A 17903-nucleotide genomic window follows, 5' to 3' on the forward strand; every position below is an offset into this window, starting at 1 on the left:
TGGACTTCTATCAGATAATTCTCACAGATATTTGGCTCGCGCTAGTTGAAAAAAATTTGATTTTGGCTACCACAACCATTTGTTTTGGTATTGGATTGCTACATCGCAGGGTCAAACCAGGCCACCTGGTTGATACATTTCCGCTTCTCATTCCTAAAGTTTCATTAGTTTTTGTAGTTAACACTGCCCAGCACATTTTTGTCTATACCGCGCTGTTGAATGAACGAGATATAAAGCATGATTTTCCATTCAAGTTGAGAATACAGTTTGCCATTATCAAATTGCTACAAGCTACGTTTATTCGTGGAGATTACTATTGATCCGACAGTCCTTTACATAAAACAACTGCTTACTTTTTAACTGAGTTTCTAATTTATTAAGGTTAGCCTGATCCTCATTTTTGCTTTGGACCATTCGAAAATTTTACATAAGACTCGCTTTTACTGCTATTTTATCATCATTTTATTGATATTTCTATATTTCTTATATCATTTGCATAAAAAAGTTGTTCAAAACTTACTATTTTCAGAATCACTTCAAAGCGTCGTCGGAACTTTTTCCACAAAATATCGAAATGGACAAAAAGCAAGTTTTAATGAATTTCTATTTTGTAGACTATGTGCTGTAACGTTAAAAAAAACTCGAAAACTATCGCAAATACCGATTTTTAGTTTAGAGACAGAATAATCAATAACAGTGATTATCTTTATTAACACGTCCCAATTTTGAAATTTGGTTTCTCTTCAAAAATTCTGAAATACTTGGATTCAGAATACAGTTTCGAAATGCGTTTTTGGTCAAGTTAACAAACTCAAAGCTAAAAAATAACTCCATATAACGTCATCACTAAGAAATAACATACATTACCAACATCAAAACATCAGAACTCCATCTATCACAAATGTTTTGAATTCCTCATTCCATGCAGATGTGTTCAACGAAAATCGATTTTTTTAGGTATCAAATGAAAAATGAACAGAATCAAAATGATGAGAATGGCGTAAACGATTGGATTTTCGAATTTGTACAAAAGTAAGTTGTTCATAACTTCAAACATTGTTATAAGAAATACGATAAGGATTTATTATTTGAATTTCTAAAATGGTGTTTTTTAAAAATTTATTCAACGATAATGAAAGTTTCAAGAGCAGATCTTGATGTTAGTTATGTTCAAACTTCAAACACAATTTTTAAGGTTCGTCGCCTCACGGCCATCAAATAAACCAATCAACCCAAGCACCATGTAAGTTGTTATAATTTTGAACTGTTTTTTTTCAAGGAGGCTCTTATTATTTCATTTTTCAAAATTTGGCTATTTCAAAGACTAAGCGGTACGATACATTTTTGTACACCGTTTATTAAAGTTTTTTATTCAGAAACCAGAACAATGATGGAGCTGACCGAGAAAAAGATGAAAGCTCAAAAAGTAGCCTGTTTCCGTTGAAAAATCAGTGAGTTGTCCAGAATTTCAAATACAGAGTTTTTTATAGTTATACATGGAGATCCGAAGGAGGGCTCAAAAACTTGACAAAACATGAACACGTATGAAAAATTTGAATTCTAAAATTTACCTTATTGTAGGTTCTATGCCCTTCAAGCCTCCAACGAACCACATGCCAATGATCCCATGTAAGCTTTTTTTAAAAGTTTAAACTAAAAACTTAAATTAAACATTTATGAAAGTTGCTATGAAAATTACCTTAGAACAGAAATCATGTCAACGTTGCGAGGCTTATTTAATTTTTCAATTATTTTCAGGGCATCACTCAAGGTGGAAGTTGCTCATCTCGGTATTGAATCAGATACTGAAGAAAGGTTAGTAAAGCTACCGTATTTTTCTTTAAATATTGCTCTTACTTCTTTCAACAACTTCTTTCTTAAGTTCATTGAAAAAAATTGAACATTTTTCAGCGCCCAGTTTTCTCAAGAGGATGCACGAGACTTGGACAGTCCAGAGTGAGAATAATTTTTACTTTTTTTTAAGTTTAAATTTATTAATTTTAAACAAGAATTCAATTTTCAGGATCGAGTATAACATCAGTATTTGGGAAAATGAGAAAAACAGCCAACAGTCAATGTGAGTTTGAAAGTAAAAAACATTTAAACATCAAGCATAATCATATTTTTGAAATGAAATGAAATTTCAGTTTTTTTTGTAAAACTTAAAAATTGCTTAAAACTCATAAAGAAAACAAGAAAAAAAATGACTCTGAAACTTATATGTACTATTTTCAATTGAAAATAAGAGAAATTCACTTTTGTAAAGTTAAAAGCTATACGCAATTTCGAATTTTTTTTGTAAAAAAACCGTAAATCAAAAATCAGTTTTTAATTTTTGAATATATTTTTTTATTTCAGCCAGAATCATGCTCCCGAAATTCCCCGAAAAGATCAAGATGGTTACCTCCTCGAATGCAACCTAAATATTTTTCTCGAAAAACTGGAGCGTTTCTCAGATCCTCAGATAAATCAAAACGGTATGTTTTTTTAATTAAAAAAATAGAAAAAAAAATAATGCTTTTTCATTTTACACATTTGAAGAGAGAGCATTTTTAAAATTTTTTTTTGCTTTCAAATTTGGAATGGCTCCAAAAGAGCGAATTCGATACTGAGACATTCCTTTAAAATTTTTGACTGACTATGAGTACTACAGTTTAAGTTTTTTCATTAAATTTGTATCATTTATTCATTTTACAGAAGGAGAAGAAATGGGACCCATCCTGCGCGCCTTTTCAACTGAAGTTAAAAGGCGCGTGTATCTTGAGAAAAGCGAAGTTTTGGACGATCAGCCTATTGCCATTGAATTTCTTGAACTCCGACTTGGCCAGCTTCTCGATGGAAACGATGATCATGCCGTTACTCTCTACACTTTGATGAGCAATAAGATCAAAATTGAACTTGATACAGTTCTCCTCAGTCTTATTCTCCATTTGGAATTTAAATTCCGTCAACTTAATGCTGTGGAGTTCGCCACGTTTGAAGCCGAAATGAAGGCTGAGCTGGGTCTTTAGATTGTGAGCTGGTTGGACGCTTTTTGCGTATTCTTTAATTTAATATTGAGATTTTTCTGGTGTTTTAGTTTTTCAAATTTTCAAATTTCGACACTTAAACCTGTTCTCCCAAATTTTATGTGATTCACCATTTCTCTCGATCATGTTTATTATTCCGTGAAATTACCACCTCCATGATGATATTTTCTTTCCAAATTTACCAATGATTAAAAATTTACTGATTTTATGTAATTTGTGCACAGATCTGGTTTTTGAATCTTTTTGATTTTCATTTCCACCCGATTTCTTCCCTTGCAGCTCCGATTTGCTTTAATTTCTTAATTTTCCGTCTTCGATTCCTTACTTTTGTCTATCAACCTTTCCAATTATGATAACTTCGCCCCGTTTCTATTTTGTTGCAATATTTTACACAGTTTGATTAATTATACAAGTTCATTCAAACAATTTTCGTGCACGAAACTGATTGTTTTTTTGTTTTGATCTTTTTCAATTTCCACTTGATTCTTGTCTCATCCCAATTGCTCCGGCTGGCTCAAAACTCTGACCTCTTCATGTATGTTTTTTTTTCAACGTTACCCGTAAATCATTTCATTTATGATATCTTCATCCCGTTCATACTTTGCATGTAATGTGTTGCTCAAAACTTACAGTGTTCTTGTACTAAACTGACATTTTATGTATTCTCTGATTTTCATTCCCATTCAATTTTTTCTCAACGTGGCTTCCCCGATTTTGTATTTGTGCATGTTTGATTTAAACTTATTGTTCTTCCATAAAAACATTGATTCGATATATTCAGATTTATGGATTTCAGGTAGGGGTGGCAAGAGTGCGACCTAGGTCGCTAGGTCGCTGTTTTCATTTAGGTCGCATCGCGACCTAGGTCGCATTGCGACCTGCGACCTAGCGACCTAGGTCGCTTTGCGACCTGCGACCTAGCGACCTAGGTCGCATTGCGACCTGCGACCTAGCGACCTAGGTCGCTTTGCGACCTGCGACCTAGCGACCTAGGTCGCTTTGCGACCTGCGAGCTAGCGACCTGGGTCGCATTGCGACCTGCGACCTAGCGACCTAGGTCGCTTTGCGACCTGCGACCTAGCGACCTAGGTCGCTTTGCGACCTGCGACCTAGCGACCTGGGTCGCTTTGCGACCTGAAGTACTGACATTTTGTGCCCTTTCGGTTTTGATTCACTTGAGTTGTTAAAATCTGTATAACTCGAAAACTACATAAGATTGCAGAATATGTATACTAACAAATTGCTACAAATCATTTATTTTACATTGTTTTCGATTTCTTATCCATAAGACACCTTGTCGAAAAAAGTTAGAACAGCCGACATAGGCCGGATTTGCTGCTGACTAAAATTGTTTCAACTTGAAAACTATGGTACTTATGGGTTTCAATGATTTGTAGCAATTTGTTAGTATACATATTCTGCAATCTTTAGTTTTCGAGTTATACGGATTTTAACAACTCAAGTGAAGCAAAACCGAAAGAGAACAAAATGTCGGTAATTCAGGTCGCAATGCGACCTAGGTCGCTAGGTCGCAGGTCGCTAGGTCGCAGGTCGCTAGGTCGCAGGTCGCAATGCGACCTAGGTCGCGACGCGACCTAACCCTCTAGGTCGCAGGTCGACCTAGGTCGACCTATAGCCACCCCTAATTTCAGGAATTTGAGAGTTTCAAGGTAAACAAGAAAAAACAAAAGGAACAATTGAAAAATCGACATCCAAAGTTTTTGAGACTTTTATTTTGAACAACTTCAGGAAGCTATCTAATTTTTTATTGCGAAATACAAATTTACCGTATTTTTCCAACTTGTCTCATAGCTCTATCGCTTCACTTTATCAGTTAGTACTTTTGTCATTTTTGGTTTTACCAAAGTTGCAGCATATGAAATACTTTTTTTTAAAAATGTTTCTCCACAGTTTTTCCGTTTTACCGGCTTACTTTTTTGGCAACAAATTGTTTTGTTTTCAAAACATTGGCTTTCGTCCTCGGATTTTTGTAAGACTACGTAATAACACTAATTCAAATTCTTTTATGTTTCCCAAAAAGCAGGCAACTTGATTTGAGAAAATTATGGTTATAAATTGCAATGTTGTGCTCTGACAAATGTATTCATATATTTATGCATTTATTTCCTTGGCCTTTTTTGTCAAATGAAAATATTTTCAAATCAAGATAAATCAAGAATAAAGGCTGAATGTACACACTGTTGATTTTCATACATATTTTCTACTATACTTTTTTTTAGATCCCCAAGTAACTATGACCTTGTGGTTAAGACTTTTTGAGAACTCTTTTTTTACGAACAATAACCATCTCACTAACGAGATATGTAATTTGATTTACCACCTTTCGGATACGCGCGTTCACCATTCCAGTAATGTAAACATATTCATTGATTGGTGCATCCGCTTTCGTTACTGTGAGCCCCTCTCCTCTCAGGCCTCCTTCCTTCAACTGTTGCTGCGCCCATGCCCATAACACTTTCTCTCTATCTCTCTCCCACTCTATCTCTAGCACACTAACTGATCAACATAAACCATGTCGCTCATCTTTATTTTGTCTTTTTTTTTTACTTTAATTGTGATTCAGGACAAATTAACAGACATTTCTCGCTACTAGTTTTTGTATGGAAGTAACTTATATCGGCTGTTCGAACGGAGCAAAGAAATTCATTCAAAACTGCATTTACTCGGTTTAAGTGACTCTGTTATTGCCGCTGGTATGATTCCACTTCTGTTTCTGTACGAAATCATCCCTTTAAAAATTAATTTATGTTTCTGTAAACATTCTGGCAAGAATAATTTTTTTCAGAAAACTTCATCGTCAATTTTTTTTGTTGGAAACAATCAACATGCCCAAGCGGTTAGTTTTCATAAATTTTTTATCCTAGGTGATTTCAACGTTGCAAACATTTTGAAAATTAAAAAAAACTAATGCAACGAATAATTGTTGCTTTTAATATGCTTTTGTTCTCAGACAGGAAACTCGGCTATTTTCTAAGCTATTGAATCTAGTTAAATAAGAAATATTTGAAACGGAGTTTTAACTGTATGTAAGTTGGCATAGTTTTAGTTTATAAAATTTAAAAGTTTAATAAGTCTTTACTACTCTAAAAAAGGGAATATTTGAAAATAAATTCAGAAATTGTTTTCCAGTAACTGATGGTTTGAGGAAACTCGTTTCTTTTTTAACATTCAAAATGGACCACGCCAGTATATGGGTTTTTATGTATGGGTTTTTGGGACCAACTCAATACACATATTATCTTAATTTCATTCAAAATAATTTTTCGGGGAGGGGCTCCATTTGTTTTTTAAATGTTTGGTGTCACAACCAACATTGAAAAAAAGTAGTTCCCATTTTACATTTTCAATTTTTTTAAAAGTATCCAACATATATACATCTTACATTTGAAATATAATTGTTTTGAATGCAACATTAAATAAAAGTTATTTTCAGAAATAAAAACGACGAACACGATGAGCTAGCAAAAAGGAGAAAATCAAACAACTGGCTCTACGAGCTTGATGAACTATTTGAGATCGAAAATATCCAGAAAAAGAATGCCGAATACATGTAAGTCCTTAGGTTAAAAAATGAAAAAAGCGCTTCATACTGATTTCTTTAAAAGTGGACTACGGCTTGTGGGGATATGATTAAAAGTTATTTAAATCGAGCTAAAATGATCAAAGATCACGAAAGCATTTTCAAAAAAAAATTGGTATTATTTCAAGTAAAAAAACGGAGAAATCTCAGTTTGCACTATTTTTTAGAAGTCGTCAATCAAAAAATGTGTTTTCTTCCAGTTTCACGTTCTAGGTAGTTTTGAAACATTCATACTTCAATATTGTCTGCGACACTGCTTTAAAGTTTTCGACACACTCAGTTTCCACTACTTGTCGGTTCGAAATAAAAAAGTTTCGAATTTGTTTTGAAAAGTTTTATTACAGTCATTAAATTATTTTGGCATTGTATTCGTTTGTAATACTGTTCATTTATATATTATAATTGCAATTTCAGGTTGTTCAAATCGTCACCCCAGAAAAAAAAGAACGTGGACTCCAAGTAAGTGTTTATTACATATATCAAATTTTTTCTTAACAGAAGTAATGTTTGAATTAATTAAACATATCAAAATTTTTAAAAGTTTAATTTTCTAAATTTTTAGAGTCGTGCTCAAACCAGACGTCAACCAACGTGATGTCTTTTTGGAAACTGGAAACAGGTGAGTAGAATTTTTTTTTTTTTTTTGGGTTAAAAAAATTTTTATTTGAATTATACTAAATCCTAAACCGAAACTAAATCCGTTTGTCATATTATCCAATTTATATATTTGCAGTTACAATTCGTTCAAATCGTCAGTCCAGAAGCAAAAGAACCCGGTCTCCAAGTAAGCGTTTATTACCGTATATTCTCTATACGTGCTGCGATGCAGCACTAAATTCCAGAAACTTTTTGAATGCAGCACTATTATAGACTTCAGTACTACTGGAGGCTGCAGCACTAATTTTCGCACCCCTTTGTCAATTGGAGATCGCTAGCTTTTAGTCACAAAATCTCATATTTTAAACACAAATTCATAAGGAGTGTGAATTTGTGTAGCAAAAATAAATGATACTTCAATTATGTTTATAAATTAAAAGTAATCAAAAACAAAATAAACAAAAACATTACCCAAAATTTCGAAACTGTTGAGATGACTCTCGCAATAAAAAAGGGGTGCAGCACTAACTTTCTGAAGGCCTGTTGGGGTAAACATTTAGAAAATTTAGAGCGCGTGAAATAATTTTATTATCAAGGTTTTATTCTAATTTTACAACATTTTAGGGTGATACTCCAACCAGACATCAGTCAACTCAGTGATTCTTCAGATGCGGAGGACAGGTAATACGAATCGGTTTTAAGTTTCACGTTTACAAATAGTACTGGAACGAATAAAAAATTTTATTTTCAAATACGACAACGAACATTTTTGATTTAAACATGAAAAGAACGAAAAAGACAAAAAAGTCAATTTTTAGCTGTAAATATGGAATCGAAATCTGGGAAAACGAGGAAAACTGCCAATTGCCAGTGTAAGTCGAAAAGTTTAATACAATTTTAAAAATTAAATTTCAATATTCTTTCAACAGAAACGCGAACTTTTGAATTTGGCTTCTTCGGGTTATGCTTAAATTTTTTAATTCTTCAAAATGAAAATAAAATTCAAAAAAATTTCACGATCTTATTCGAATTTAATTACTTTTTTTTTGAAATTAAGACAATTTTTCCCATAATTTCCTTAGAATTAGCCGTTTTCAAATTAGGACTAGCGGTAGCAAAGTGCTAATGAAGAATATACATACATACTTTTCCAGAGTCGAAATTAAGGAAAAATTTTTAAAATGTTAAAATTGAAGTTATCAAGCCTACTTAGAATGATTTTCTTCTGATAAATCACATTTTTGCCTATTATTGTTTTTAGTGTTAAAAAGGTTTTAATTGCAGCAAACAAACACTTCCTGAACAGCCGGAAGAGTTTCACATTGGCCGTATCAAAGCCAATCTGAAATTTCTCATGCAACAATTGAAATATCTCTCAGGTTGTGAAAATGGTAGGTTTGAATTTGATAAATACATTTTCTGTTTATAAATATTTCACACATTGCCCTGTTTTTAATAGTCACTTTAATTTTTACAGGGGAACAACACGCTAACGAAATTTTCAAAAGCCTGCCCGCCCAAGTGTGGGACCGAGCATCTCTCAAGCGAGCAGAAATTGCTGAGGATCTTTTGATCGCTGAAGAATTTATCGAGGCTCGGCGTGGTCAGCTTGAGCAGGATGATAAACTCAAAGTTTATTTATACAATGTTTTGGAAAATAAACTGAAGAAGGAAAATAATCCAGTCCTTCTCACTATTGTTCTTCATTTGGAGAATAAATTTCGGCAGTTGAATGCCGCGGATTTTGCCGCTCTAGAGGCTGCGATGAAGGCTGAACTGTGTTTCTAGATTCCAAATCGGTTTTGACATTCCCGATTATCCTATTTAAATTTTTAGAATTTAAAATTGTTGTTGTTTGTTGATACTATCCTCATTACTATGTAATATTGTTGATACTTTTAATCTCTTTTTTCCCGTCATTAAATCTCTTATTCTCTTGCTCAGATGTTCTCTTTTCCCGAAAAACATCCTTTCCCTTCTACCGTTTCCATTGTTTTCTTCTTCCCTGGCCGCAATTTCATTATTCAGATCTATTGTTTTCTGAACGGACCAATTTATCTCATACTTGATTCACGACCTCAATTGAACCATCGGAGTTTGTTCACGTTCCGTTTGATTAAAATCGTCCAACTCCAATTTCAAGCTCAAATATGGTTTCTTCCCTTTTCGGTCCGCTTAATTTCTTTCTCATTTTATTTGTTCAAGTTGGCTCCGAACGTTTCAATTTTCTTTCATTTTTTCTTACTGTTGTCCTTTAACATTTACAAGTATAATATCTTCACTCTTTTTCACATTTTTTATATTCTATCTCCCAAATCATAACTGTTGTTTTCTAATAAACAGAAACAACTATTACTTTATATATTCAGATTTATTGATTTCATAAACTTCAGATCTGCAGCTGCAAATTACAAACAAGACAAAAGGAGAAGGGACAGGACTACACGGCAACCTTGCTACTACTTTCGTATTCATTATTCCAGAGGGTTTCACAGTGTTATGGTTTGATATTGGGGGTTTTACTACACATGACTAATTTGAAAATGTCTCAAGAAAAAAGAAGCACGGATAAGGAGTAAAAATTGCAGTGGGAAAATTATGATTATGATTAAGACAAATGGATGGAACATTTAAAAGTAAAAAAATCAGGGATAGATCGTTATGTAAGCAGGGTTTTCAGGTTATGCCATTTGGTCAGGGAAATGGGAGTTTCAAGAACGGAAGACAGACAGCTTGTAAACTTTAAACAAAAATAGTGAATTGGCATGTTAAGAGAACTCCTAACGGTACTGGAGGCATTCTAGTTGTAATGAATGTTTGAATTCCAGTTTTGCATTACCACTAGAATGAGTTCGAAATATGGAAATTTGATTACTTTAGAAAAAAGTTTAGCACTTAGAAATTAATCTCAAGTTTCAAACACTACGGCTAATGAACGTAAAAATTTGTTCTAATGATATTTGGTTAAGAGATCAAAGATTTTATGGCAACTGGGTGGTATCATGGACGAGAAGATCTGGCTTCATGGACTCCTTGAAGCATTCAAAGTAATATTTGTTGATAATCACTACCAATCGTTCATTTGGTTTAGTGGTTGGCAAGCTTACCAAATCAGCTTCAAAGACGTTGATTGGAATCATTCCACTGAAAACGTCACTATTAGATGAAAAATGTACTGGAAAATTTACTTCTTGCGGACATATGCCATCTCGTCGTCATATGCGGTGTACTTCAAGCCACTGAGCACTTCCTTCATCTTCCAGTTTCCGTGCCGACATCCCACTGATGCGAAGTAGTTGTCCGGAATATCATCAGCAAGACGCGCCTAGAAATCAAATTACAGTTATTTCGTTTCACTTAAAAGAGGACTAATGGTTCTGGGAGTTTTTTTGTTGCTTGTGTCTAATTTGATCTAGAATCATTAACATTTTGAAAGAAGAAGATTTTCGTTCAATTAGTTGTATTTCTATACAAAATAAATGTTGATCGGATAGTTCTTTTTTCTATAAACACTAAAAAGCAAAGAACCGAAAAGCTTGGAAAACTGTGCTCCAGGCCGTAGGCAAAGAACGGATCGACTAAGTATCCTAAGTAAAAAAGTATTTGGTATTATTCATGAGAATTTTTTAATTAATTAAATCAATCATCTTTCTCAAAATTATAACACTGACAAGCGATATCATGAAGATTATAGAAAATAAGTTGCATTGCTGATTGTGTCTAACTAATCAAGTTGCTCTATGAATTCCCGCATTACCTTAATGAATCTATTGATTCCTTGATCAGTGATTATATTAGAAGTGATCTCAAAATTTGTGGCAGTGATGGAATTGAGCTGATCATCAGTAATCTTTGAAAGTCCGTCTAGTTTCAGGTTGGCAGCATTGCGCACTTGCTCTAGTTCCATGATATTTCCGTACTCGCCGGAGCACATTAGGGTGAACTTATTGAGCATTGGACGATGAAGCTTCACAATCTCAATGATGTTCGGGAAAGAATCCATGACAACAGTAAGGTTTTCGGCGGTAATTGTACTTACACACTTTGATAGATCCATCTCTCCCATCTAAAATGTTAGGTAACCTTGTCGAATTTAGCAATTATCTACCTGCTGCGAGCGATTGGTTACAAACAATGATTTGTAGACGCGAATATTCTGGCTGAGCATATTTCTCAGCTCCTCAATTGCCATATTCCGATTGCGAAACAGAGTGTTGTTGGAGATTCCCATGTGGACGGTGGAGTCACCATCGCTACGTATGAGAATGCTGTCGTCGCGCTCACTGAACGTCATTTTGTAGGCGTCGAGCCGAATTGTGTATTTCTGCAATATGAGGATGTGATTGTGTGACAAATCAGCAGTTTCTTACATTTTTATATGTAGTGTTTTTGAGCTCGTGACAGAATTGAAAGTATTTCGCCAGAACTTCCCTGAAAAAAAGATATATGATAAAAATATATGATGAATATTACTAAATGTGTCCAACGCATAGAACGACTATTTTTCCAGCCAAAATTTGGCGCCCAATACGTGACAATCATTTAAAAAAAAAATAGCAAAATTGGGTTAAAAACGCTCCCTAATCTAAAAAACAAAAATGTGCTATGTGAGGCTTAAGACTGCACGACAAGTATGAATGTTTGCTTTTTTCTTCTACATTTTCTTGACTAACCCGTCTGGTCCTTTCAGGAACTGATTCATTGCTTTTGAGGACGACTCTTCGGTTGATGAAGTTGTATCCACAAAAATATGATCACTTGGAACGTGATTACGGGTTCTGAAGTTAATCCTCCAATGCACCAGCTCTGCGTATTCTGGAGAATGCTCCAGTTCGTTCTCTTTATCAGTTTCCACGGACTCCTCCACAAAATCGTATTCTGAGTCACTTTCCAATTCGACACCGATCTTCTCCAAGCCAAGCATTTGTTCCAGTGAAATTCCCTTGTCCTCTTCGTCTTTGAGCAAGTTTTTTTCTTCGGTTGCTTCCAACTGAACTAGCGCACAAGATTCCATTGCCGTTCTAAAAAAAAGGTGTTACATTTGGAATGAGCGTAATGTGAATGCGTGTCGTCACAAAGGGACAAAAAAGAACGCGACAAGTGTCGCTTGCACAATTGAGCCCATTGAGAGAGAAGAAAAAGCTAGGACCTTGTAGTCGCGGCCGCTAAGCAACAGAGTATATGCAAAAATTATTGCTCTGAAAAAACCATGAACTAGAAATTTATGGGCATCGAGATTCTCGAGTTCTAGACACAAAACTGAAATGAAGGCGTTTGCTATCGTAAAGTACAACATCTAAGAAAAAGGGCGGAGCGAGGAGCCATGTAACGGAAGAAGAGGCGGGCGCTGAAAGAAAGAGCTGGCAACCAAAAAGGTCTTGGAATACTGTAGTAGGTCATCAAACTATAGCTCTCAACCCTTTTAACAAAATGAATTTCTTGGGTGTCGGCATTTTTGTTCGTCTTGGCGCCTACCACCGCGAGAAGTGGAATTGGAAATAGGATTTGTCAGAAAAAACAGAAAAAGAACGAAGAAGAAAAATGAGGATAGGAAAGAAGTCTCTAAGTACAAGACGTTCGAGCGAAACGCATGAAAACCAGAAAAGCATGCGAAGAGCTCCACTCCTCATCTTGCATGTCTAAAAAGCTCACAAAAAGAACCCATTGAGCCCCCATTACAAAGAGTCACTTGTTTAATATAGTTGACACGCAAGCCAAGATACCAATGGTCTGTCGAAGAGGAGAAATTCAAAATTAGGAAATTGCGGATACCGAATGAAAATTAGAAATGAAAAATAAGAAATGAAAATGACAAGGGAATGAGTAAATGGAAATACTAATAATATGGGGAGAACCGAAGAAAAAGAGAGCTCGTTGAGTCAGAATGAACATAAGCTTCCGAGTGAATTGTTTACGGGCTTCTGGTGACAAAGGACGACGTCTACAAGACCCGATACACTACGATGTTGTTTTAATAAATCATCAACGTACAAAACTGCTCCAACGAGCATGTGATTGACTACAGACGTAGTCTACAAAAAAAGTATCACGGGGTTATACTGCGGGAAAGTGCAAGAGCTAACAGCAGACTGGCGGCTCCCAGGAGAAGTCAAACTTCTTATACCAAAACCAATGCATTTGATAAATGTCAAGAAGAGAGCAATGATTATAGGCTGAGTAAAGGTTGTATGATGGAATAGTGAGGAAGTAATCGTTGAGCTTTAGATAAATATTTTGTAATGTGATCATTAAAATTAAATGCACTTTTTTAGTTTCCCATTATTATGAAATTCCGTTTTTTCCTATCAGCGCAGCTCCCCATTGCTCAAATTTGAAAAGTTATTCCTTGGTTGACTTGGAAGATATCAATAAATAGTTAACTGCGAAAGTTTAGAAAAATGTTGAAAATTATTTTTTCAAGTGTCTAATTTTTATCACAGCTAAAACCAACAGGAACATGAGCAGTTAAAGTTGAGCAAAGTGGTGATGCACTAATGGAAACAATACGGTAATTTTATCAACCTGGTCATTTTTATACTCTACTTAAAGACAATTTTGTGCATCGGTTGACATCATATAATCTAATAATTAGAGTTTAAATAAATAAATAAAGTTAAGGGTTTATGAATTTTTTTTCGTGTCCAATAGTTTATGGAACGAAAAAATACCGAAATAGTTGAATGCAATCAGTTGCTAATGCAGTCTTTTTTACGAATTTCATAATTGGCCACATTGCTGGCAAGCTTGAATTTTTCTTAAAACCGTATGTTATTGGTATAGAGTAACGCATAGAATCACACACAGGAAAAGGCCATGAAAACGTTTTTTCACCTAAGTACACTTTTTTTTTTCAACAGTCTATTCCAATGACGTGTGCTGGATATCATATAACAATTGCACAAAAAAATAATCAAAAATTCCGATGTTGACTACCTAATCAGGCAATGATTCTCGGATTTCGCATTAACCGGACGTGAATACCTTATTCGATTGAATGCAGAGCATTGATCAGAACAGAAAATTTGTGTGTATTTACGTCACAAAATTTTGTATTTCATTGTAGTTTTCGCAAACCGAAACCATGATTCCGTTTGTTAGATTATGATTTGGCTCTTAAAATTGGTAGTTTTAAAATATCTCACTTAAGGGCCAGTAGGGACTTGGTCTAAATATTCTAGAAATTTCTAAAATCGGTTATGTTAGGTTACCATACAAATTGTTTCCACTTTTTTTCTAAATTTGGAGTGATTTTTAACAACTTGCTTACTGTCGCTTAGGCCTGTAGTGTGGGTAGCCTAAAATCTTTTGGGTCGGCCGGGTTGGGGTCGCGACCCCACCCAGTTTTCAAAAATTTTTCAAACTTGGAAAAAACACATTGTTTTGAAAAACCGTTTTTTCACGTTTGATCTCATAACTATTTGTATCGAAAATAGTGATTTTTTCAAATTTTGCTCGCCCTAAAGATAAGAGGGAAACCTAGTGGATACATGATTTAATTTGGCAAAAAAAAGAAATACTAAATTTAGACTTTTTAAATTCTAAAACAATTACGCCTCCGCAAATATCGTGGCCCAAATTAGATTGAACTTTAACTCATCAAATTAATACTTTATTTATAAATAATATGTAGAATCTGTTTTGCTCGGCACGCCTCCTCAAAATTCTTGTTTCTTTCTTTTGATAGTACATATGTATTAATTTGTTACGAAGTTGATTTCTGAGATAGAAACGAGACATATCATTTGAATCTTACTTCCTTAAGTGCTCAAAGATTACTTGGACACATTCATGCCGTAAGCGGATTGAGCAGATGTGATGTGAATCACACGTAACGAGCAACCGTGGGACCTTTATTAATCTGGAAAAAATTGTGAGAAAGATTTTTCTTTCTTGCTCAAAATTCATTTTGACAAGAGGTTGGAGGTTGCTGAATTTATGTTTTATGACAGGTGGATAAAATGTACGAAATAAAGTTTGAGTTATGGGTGGTTCCAACCAGCACACTAAAATGAATACGACTACGAGCATCTAGGGCACCCTCCCCCCACCACTTCTCAAATTTATGACATATTCTTTCTTCATCTTCAAACCGGGCAAAACATATTACGCGTTTCTTTTCTTCTACGTCTACTAGAAGTGGCGTGGCACATACTTTATTGTGGTCTCAGGGAATCGTGGGGGAGAAAAGCAAAGGAGGAGCTGCGCGGAAGATTGGAGGCTTTGTAGATTTCCATCTAGAAGGGGAAAGATTACTCAAAAAACCTTCTTGTTGGATGGAAAGATGGGGGGGGGGGGGTGGAACTCGCGCCAGCCAAAAGATTGATGAAACAGGGGAAACGTGTGAGAGTTGTGATGGCGGCTGGCGTCTGGCGGTTGATGGCGGTGGTTCTTTTGAGAAGTGCATCAGATTGATGAAAAAAACTTAGATGTTTAGCGAGAAACTAGCCACTTGGGTTCTTGTTAAACTCAACTATTCTTGGGTTTTTCAAAAACGGGAAGGAGTGTTGGGTTTTTGAGAGAAAAAAAAGGAGCAACTTTTTTTGGTGAATACTTTCCAAAGCATGAAGCGAATTTTGTATCAATAATTAATGCAACAATTATTTCATTTGGTCATTTTCACTGGAATACTAATAGTCACGGAATTCGAATAAAAACTACATTTTAATGAGAGAAGAGGTAATCGTATTTAATATTCATTTCAGGAAGGCCTTATCAAAAATTTTTGATTCTCTGGGGTGCGCAGAAAACATTCTTTATTAGCACAATTGGCCACCTTTTTGTAATTATCTCAAAAATTGGGATATAAAAAAGATTTCTAACACTAAAAATTGAATAAAATTACGGCACTTTTTAATTTGGACACGATGAGTTCAATTTTTATTTATTTGTCAAAATTTGTTCAATTCAATACCACGTGTCATGTTTCTATTTCGGTTAAAACATGGTTACTTCCTGAGCCTTAGAAAACATAATTTTATATTTTTCTTAATTAAAGAAAACAGAACTGACATTATTATTGTTGTAGAAAATCTATCAGAATGGTGTATTCAAAATAAAATAAAAAGCGATGAGGAGACAAAATAGAAGTTTCGCGCATTAGATTGAAAAAAACTACCGCAATATTTCACAAAATAAACCATATTTTTAACTGCACTTGAAATTTCAAAAAAGAAATAATTTTGTTACTGCTGATAAGATAATAAACTAGCTAAAATTCAGTTTGAAAAACTTTGCAAATCCACAAAAAATACATATTCAATAAAATAGTAAGAAATAATATTTATGAACAATATCTTATCTCATTTTTCATCTGTTACAATACTGTCATCTTAAATATCCGGATATATTAGTGTAATCAACTGAAAAAACTAACGCCCGATGTTCGACCACCCACCCAGCTTCTCCGTCCCACACTTTAAACACCCACAAATTGGATAGCAATTGGCGGATTTTAAATTACCATTCTCATGGCAGTCTATTCTCGTTCTTGATCATTGATGATCAGAAAATATTTAGGAAAAAAAGATATTTCTTGGAAAAAGTTATCTGATAGGTTTCCATCTTTGGCAAACAAGTCAATTATTTTTGGTTAATGAGAAAGAAAGTAGGGACAAAAATGAGAAATATTTCTTGAATATTTTTTGCAACATCACTATTAGGTCACTTATGAATAAACTCCTTGTGACTGATAATTTCTTAACTTGATTTTCAGATCTTAGTGAGCTTAAATTCGCTCTCTCTAGAACTATATTGTTCACAAAATCAAAACGTTAGCAGCAACAAAAATAACAAAATTCAACAGAAATTAAGTGTCCAAAAAAGCAGCTTTTAGTGAATTTTCGAATCCATCTACCTCGTTGCATTTTTCTATACCCGGAAATTAGTAGAGCAGCTGATTATTTATTCTGCAAATTTTGAAGTGTGCAAAATAGCAAGGAAGGGTCTCGTAACTTTCGATTTGCAAAATTTCACCACTTCAGATTTTTTTGGGTTGAGTCATATTCCCACTTTTGCTTTTTTGAAAAGTGCAAATTTTCTTAAAAGGCTAAAATTTCTAACAAATCACACTAAAACAAAATGAGAAAATTTAAACCAAAATCTTATGAATCTAGACCAAATTTGCAAAAAAACGGAATCAGTGTTTTCTTAGGCAAAATTATAGGTTGAACATAGAACATAGGTTCCATGACTACATAGAATTCATTGCGCCTAAAAATTGGGAACCGGTTTTCCTTTGAGAGTGCCACCTAGATTTTTCCTGAAAAATCAAACAGATGAAACATTTAATTTTCTTGGCAGAAATCACACGAAAATTTGGAAAATGGAGAGCAAAAATAATATGCGTAGAAAATAGGAAAACTGAGTAATTACAAAGTGATCAGTCATGTTTTTGCAGTTACCACTATGAAGTTCATAGATTACTTGTTTGCAAATTTGCACTTTTGTCTTGATTTATTGCTCAGGAAACGATGATGTAGAGCTAACAAATGTCCAAAACTGCCGTCAATGCAAAAACGACCTTTTTTGACATTTCCTGTCAGATATGATGCGGAAACAAGACAGATGGGCAGAAAATTGAGAATAATATTTGGAACACAACAATAAAAAAAGCGATTGAAAAGTCAGGCTCGTGTCGACCTGTGAGACAAGAACGATATCAAGGAATAGGGTAGAAC

The 17903-nt window shown here is 34.4% G+C and overlaps 3 protein-coding genes and 1 non-coding gene across 4 annotated transcripts; 3 read left to right on the forward strand and 1 right to left on the reverse strand.

Moving 5' to 3' along the window:
• Positions 1-574: 574 nt before the first annotated feature.
• On the forward strand, positions 575-3011 carry T24D5.1 (DUF1716 domain-containing protein; the record flags this gene model as incomplete). The annotated part of the gene is made up of 10 exons (NM_001375155.1): positions 575-585; positions 958-1032; positions 1196-1243; positions 1377-1451; positions 1582-1629; positions 1759-1815; positions 1912-1956; positions 2024-2077; positions 2359-2477; positions 2698-3011. 10 exons carry the CDS (start codon positions 575-577, stop codon positions 3009-3011), a joined length of 846 nt encoding a protein of 281 aa, NP_001361825.1.
• Positions 3012-5875: 2864 nt separating this feature from the next.
• Positions 5876-9566, forward strand: T24D5.3 (RXT2_N domain-containing protein; the record flags this gene model as incomplete). The annotated part of the gene is made up of 9 exons (NM_077702.2): positions 5876-5886; positions 6484-6600; positions 7045-7089; positions 7193-7249; positions 7364-7414; positions 7852-7908; positions 8046-8099; positions 8512-8618; positions 8705-9566. 9 exons carry the CDS (start codon positions 5876-5878, stop codon positions 9013-9015), a joined length of 810 nt encoding a protein of 269 aa, NP_510103.1. The 3' UTR covers positions 9016-9566.
• Positions 9567-9583: 17 nt separating this feature from the next.
• T24D5.2 (DUF38 domain-containing protein) lies at positions 9584-12254 on the reverse strand. Its single transcript, NM_077703.7, has 6 exons — positions 11901-12254; positions 11598-11658; positions 11336-11551; positions 10985-11293; positions 10416-10552; positions 9584-10371 (listed from the first exon to the last, which is right to left on the reverse strand). The coding sequence occupies exons 1-6, from the start codon at positions 12239-12241 to the stop codon at positions 10209-10211; spliced, it is 1227 nt and encodes a 408-aa protein (NP_510104.1). The 5' UTR covers positions 12242-12254; the 3' UTR covers positions 9584-10208.
• Positions 12255-15496: 3242 nt separating this feature from the next.
• T24D5.9 lies at positions 15497-15644 on the forward strand. Its single transcript, NR_072284.1, has one exon. It is a non-coding gene; the product is annotated as an Unclassified non-coding RNA T24D5.9 (non-coding RNA).
• The last annotated feature ends 2259 nt before the right edge of the window (positions 15645-17903 follow it).

This window comes from Caenorhabditis elegans, chromosome X (genome assembly GCF_000002985.6).
Source record: "Caenorhabditis elegans chromosome X".
Classification (NCBI taxonomy): Eukaryota; Metazoa; Nematoda; class Chromadorea; order Rhabditida; family Rhabditidae; genus Caenorhabditis; species Caenorhabditis elegans.

Bases quoted from the DNA above. Each gene is read 5' to 3' on its own strand.
- T24D5.2 (NM_077703.7), bottom strand. From the start codon at position 12,241: ATGGAATCTTGTGCGCTAGTTCAGTTGGAAGCAACCGAAGAAAAAAAC. The intron at 11,552-11,597 runs GTAAGAAACTGC...CTCATATTGCAG, and splicing joins AAAACACTACATATAAAAAT to AAATACACAATTCGGCTCGA. The intron at 10,372-10,415 runs GTAAATTTTCCA...TGACGTTTTCAG, and splicing joins ATGGCATATGTCCGCAAGAA to TGGAATGATTCCAATCAACG.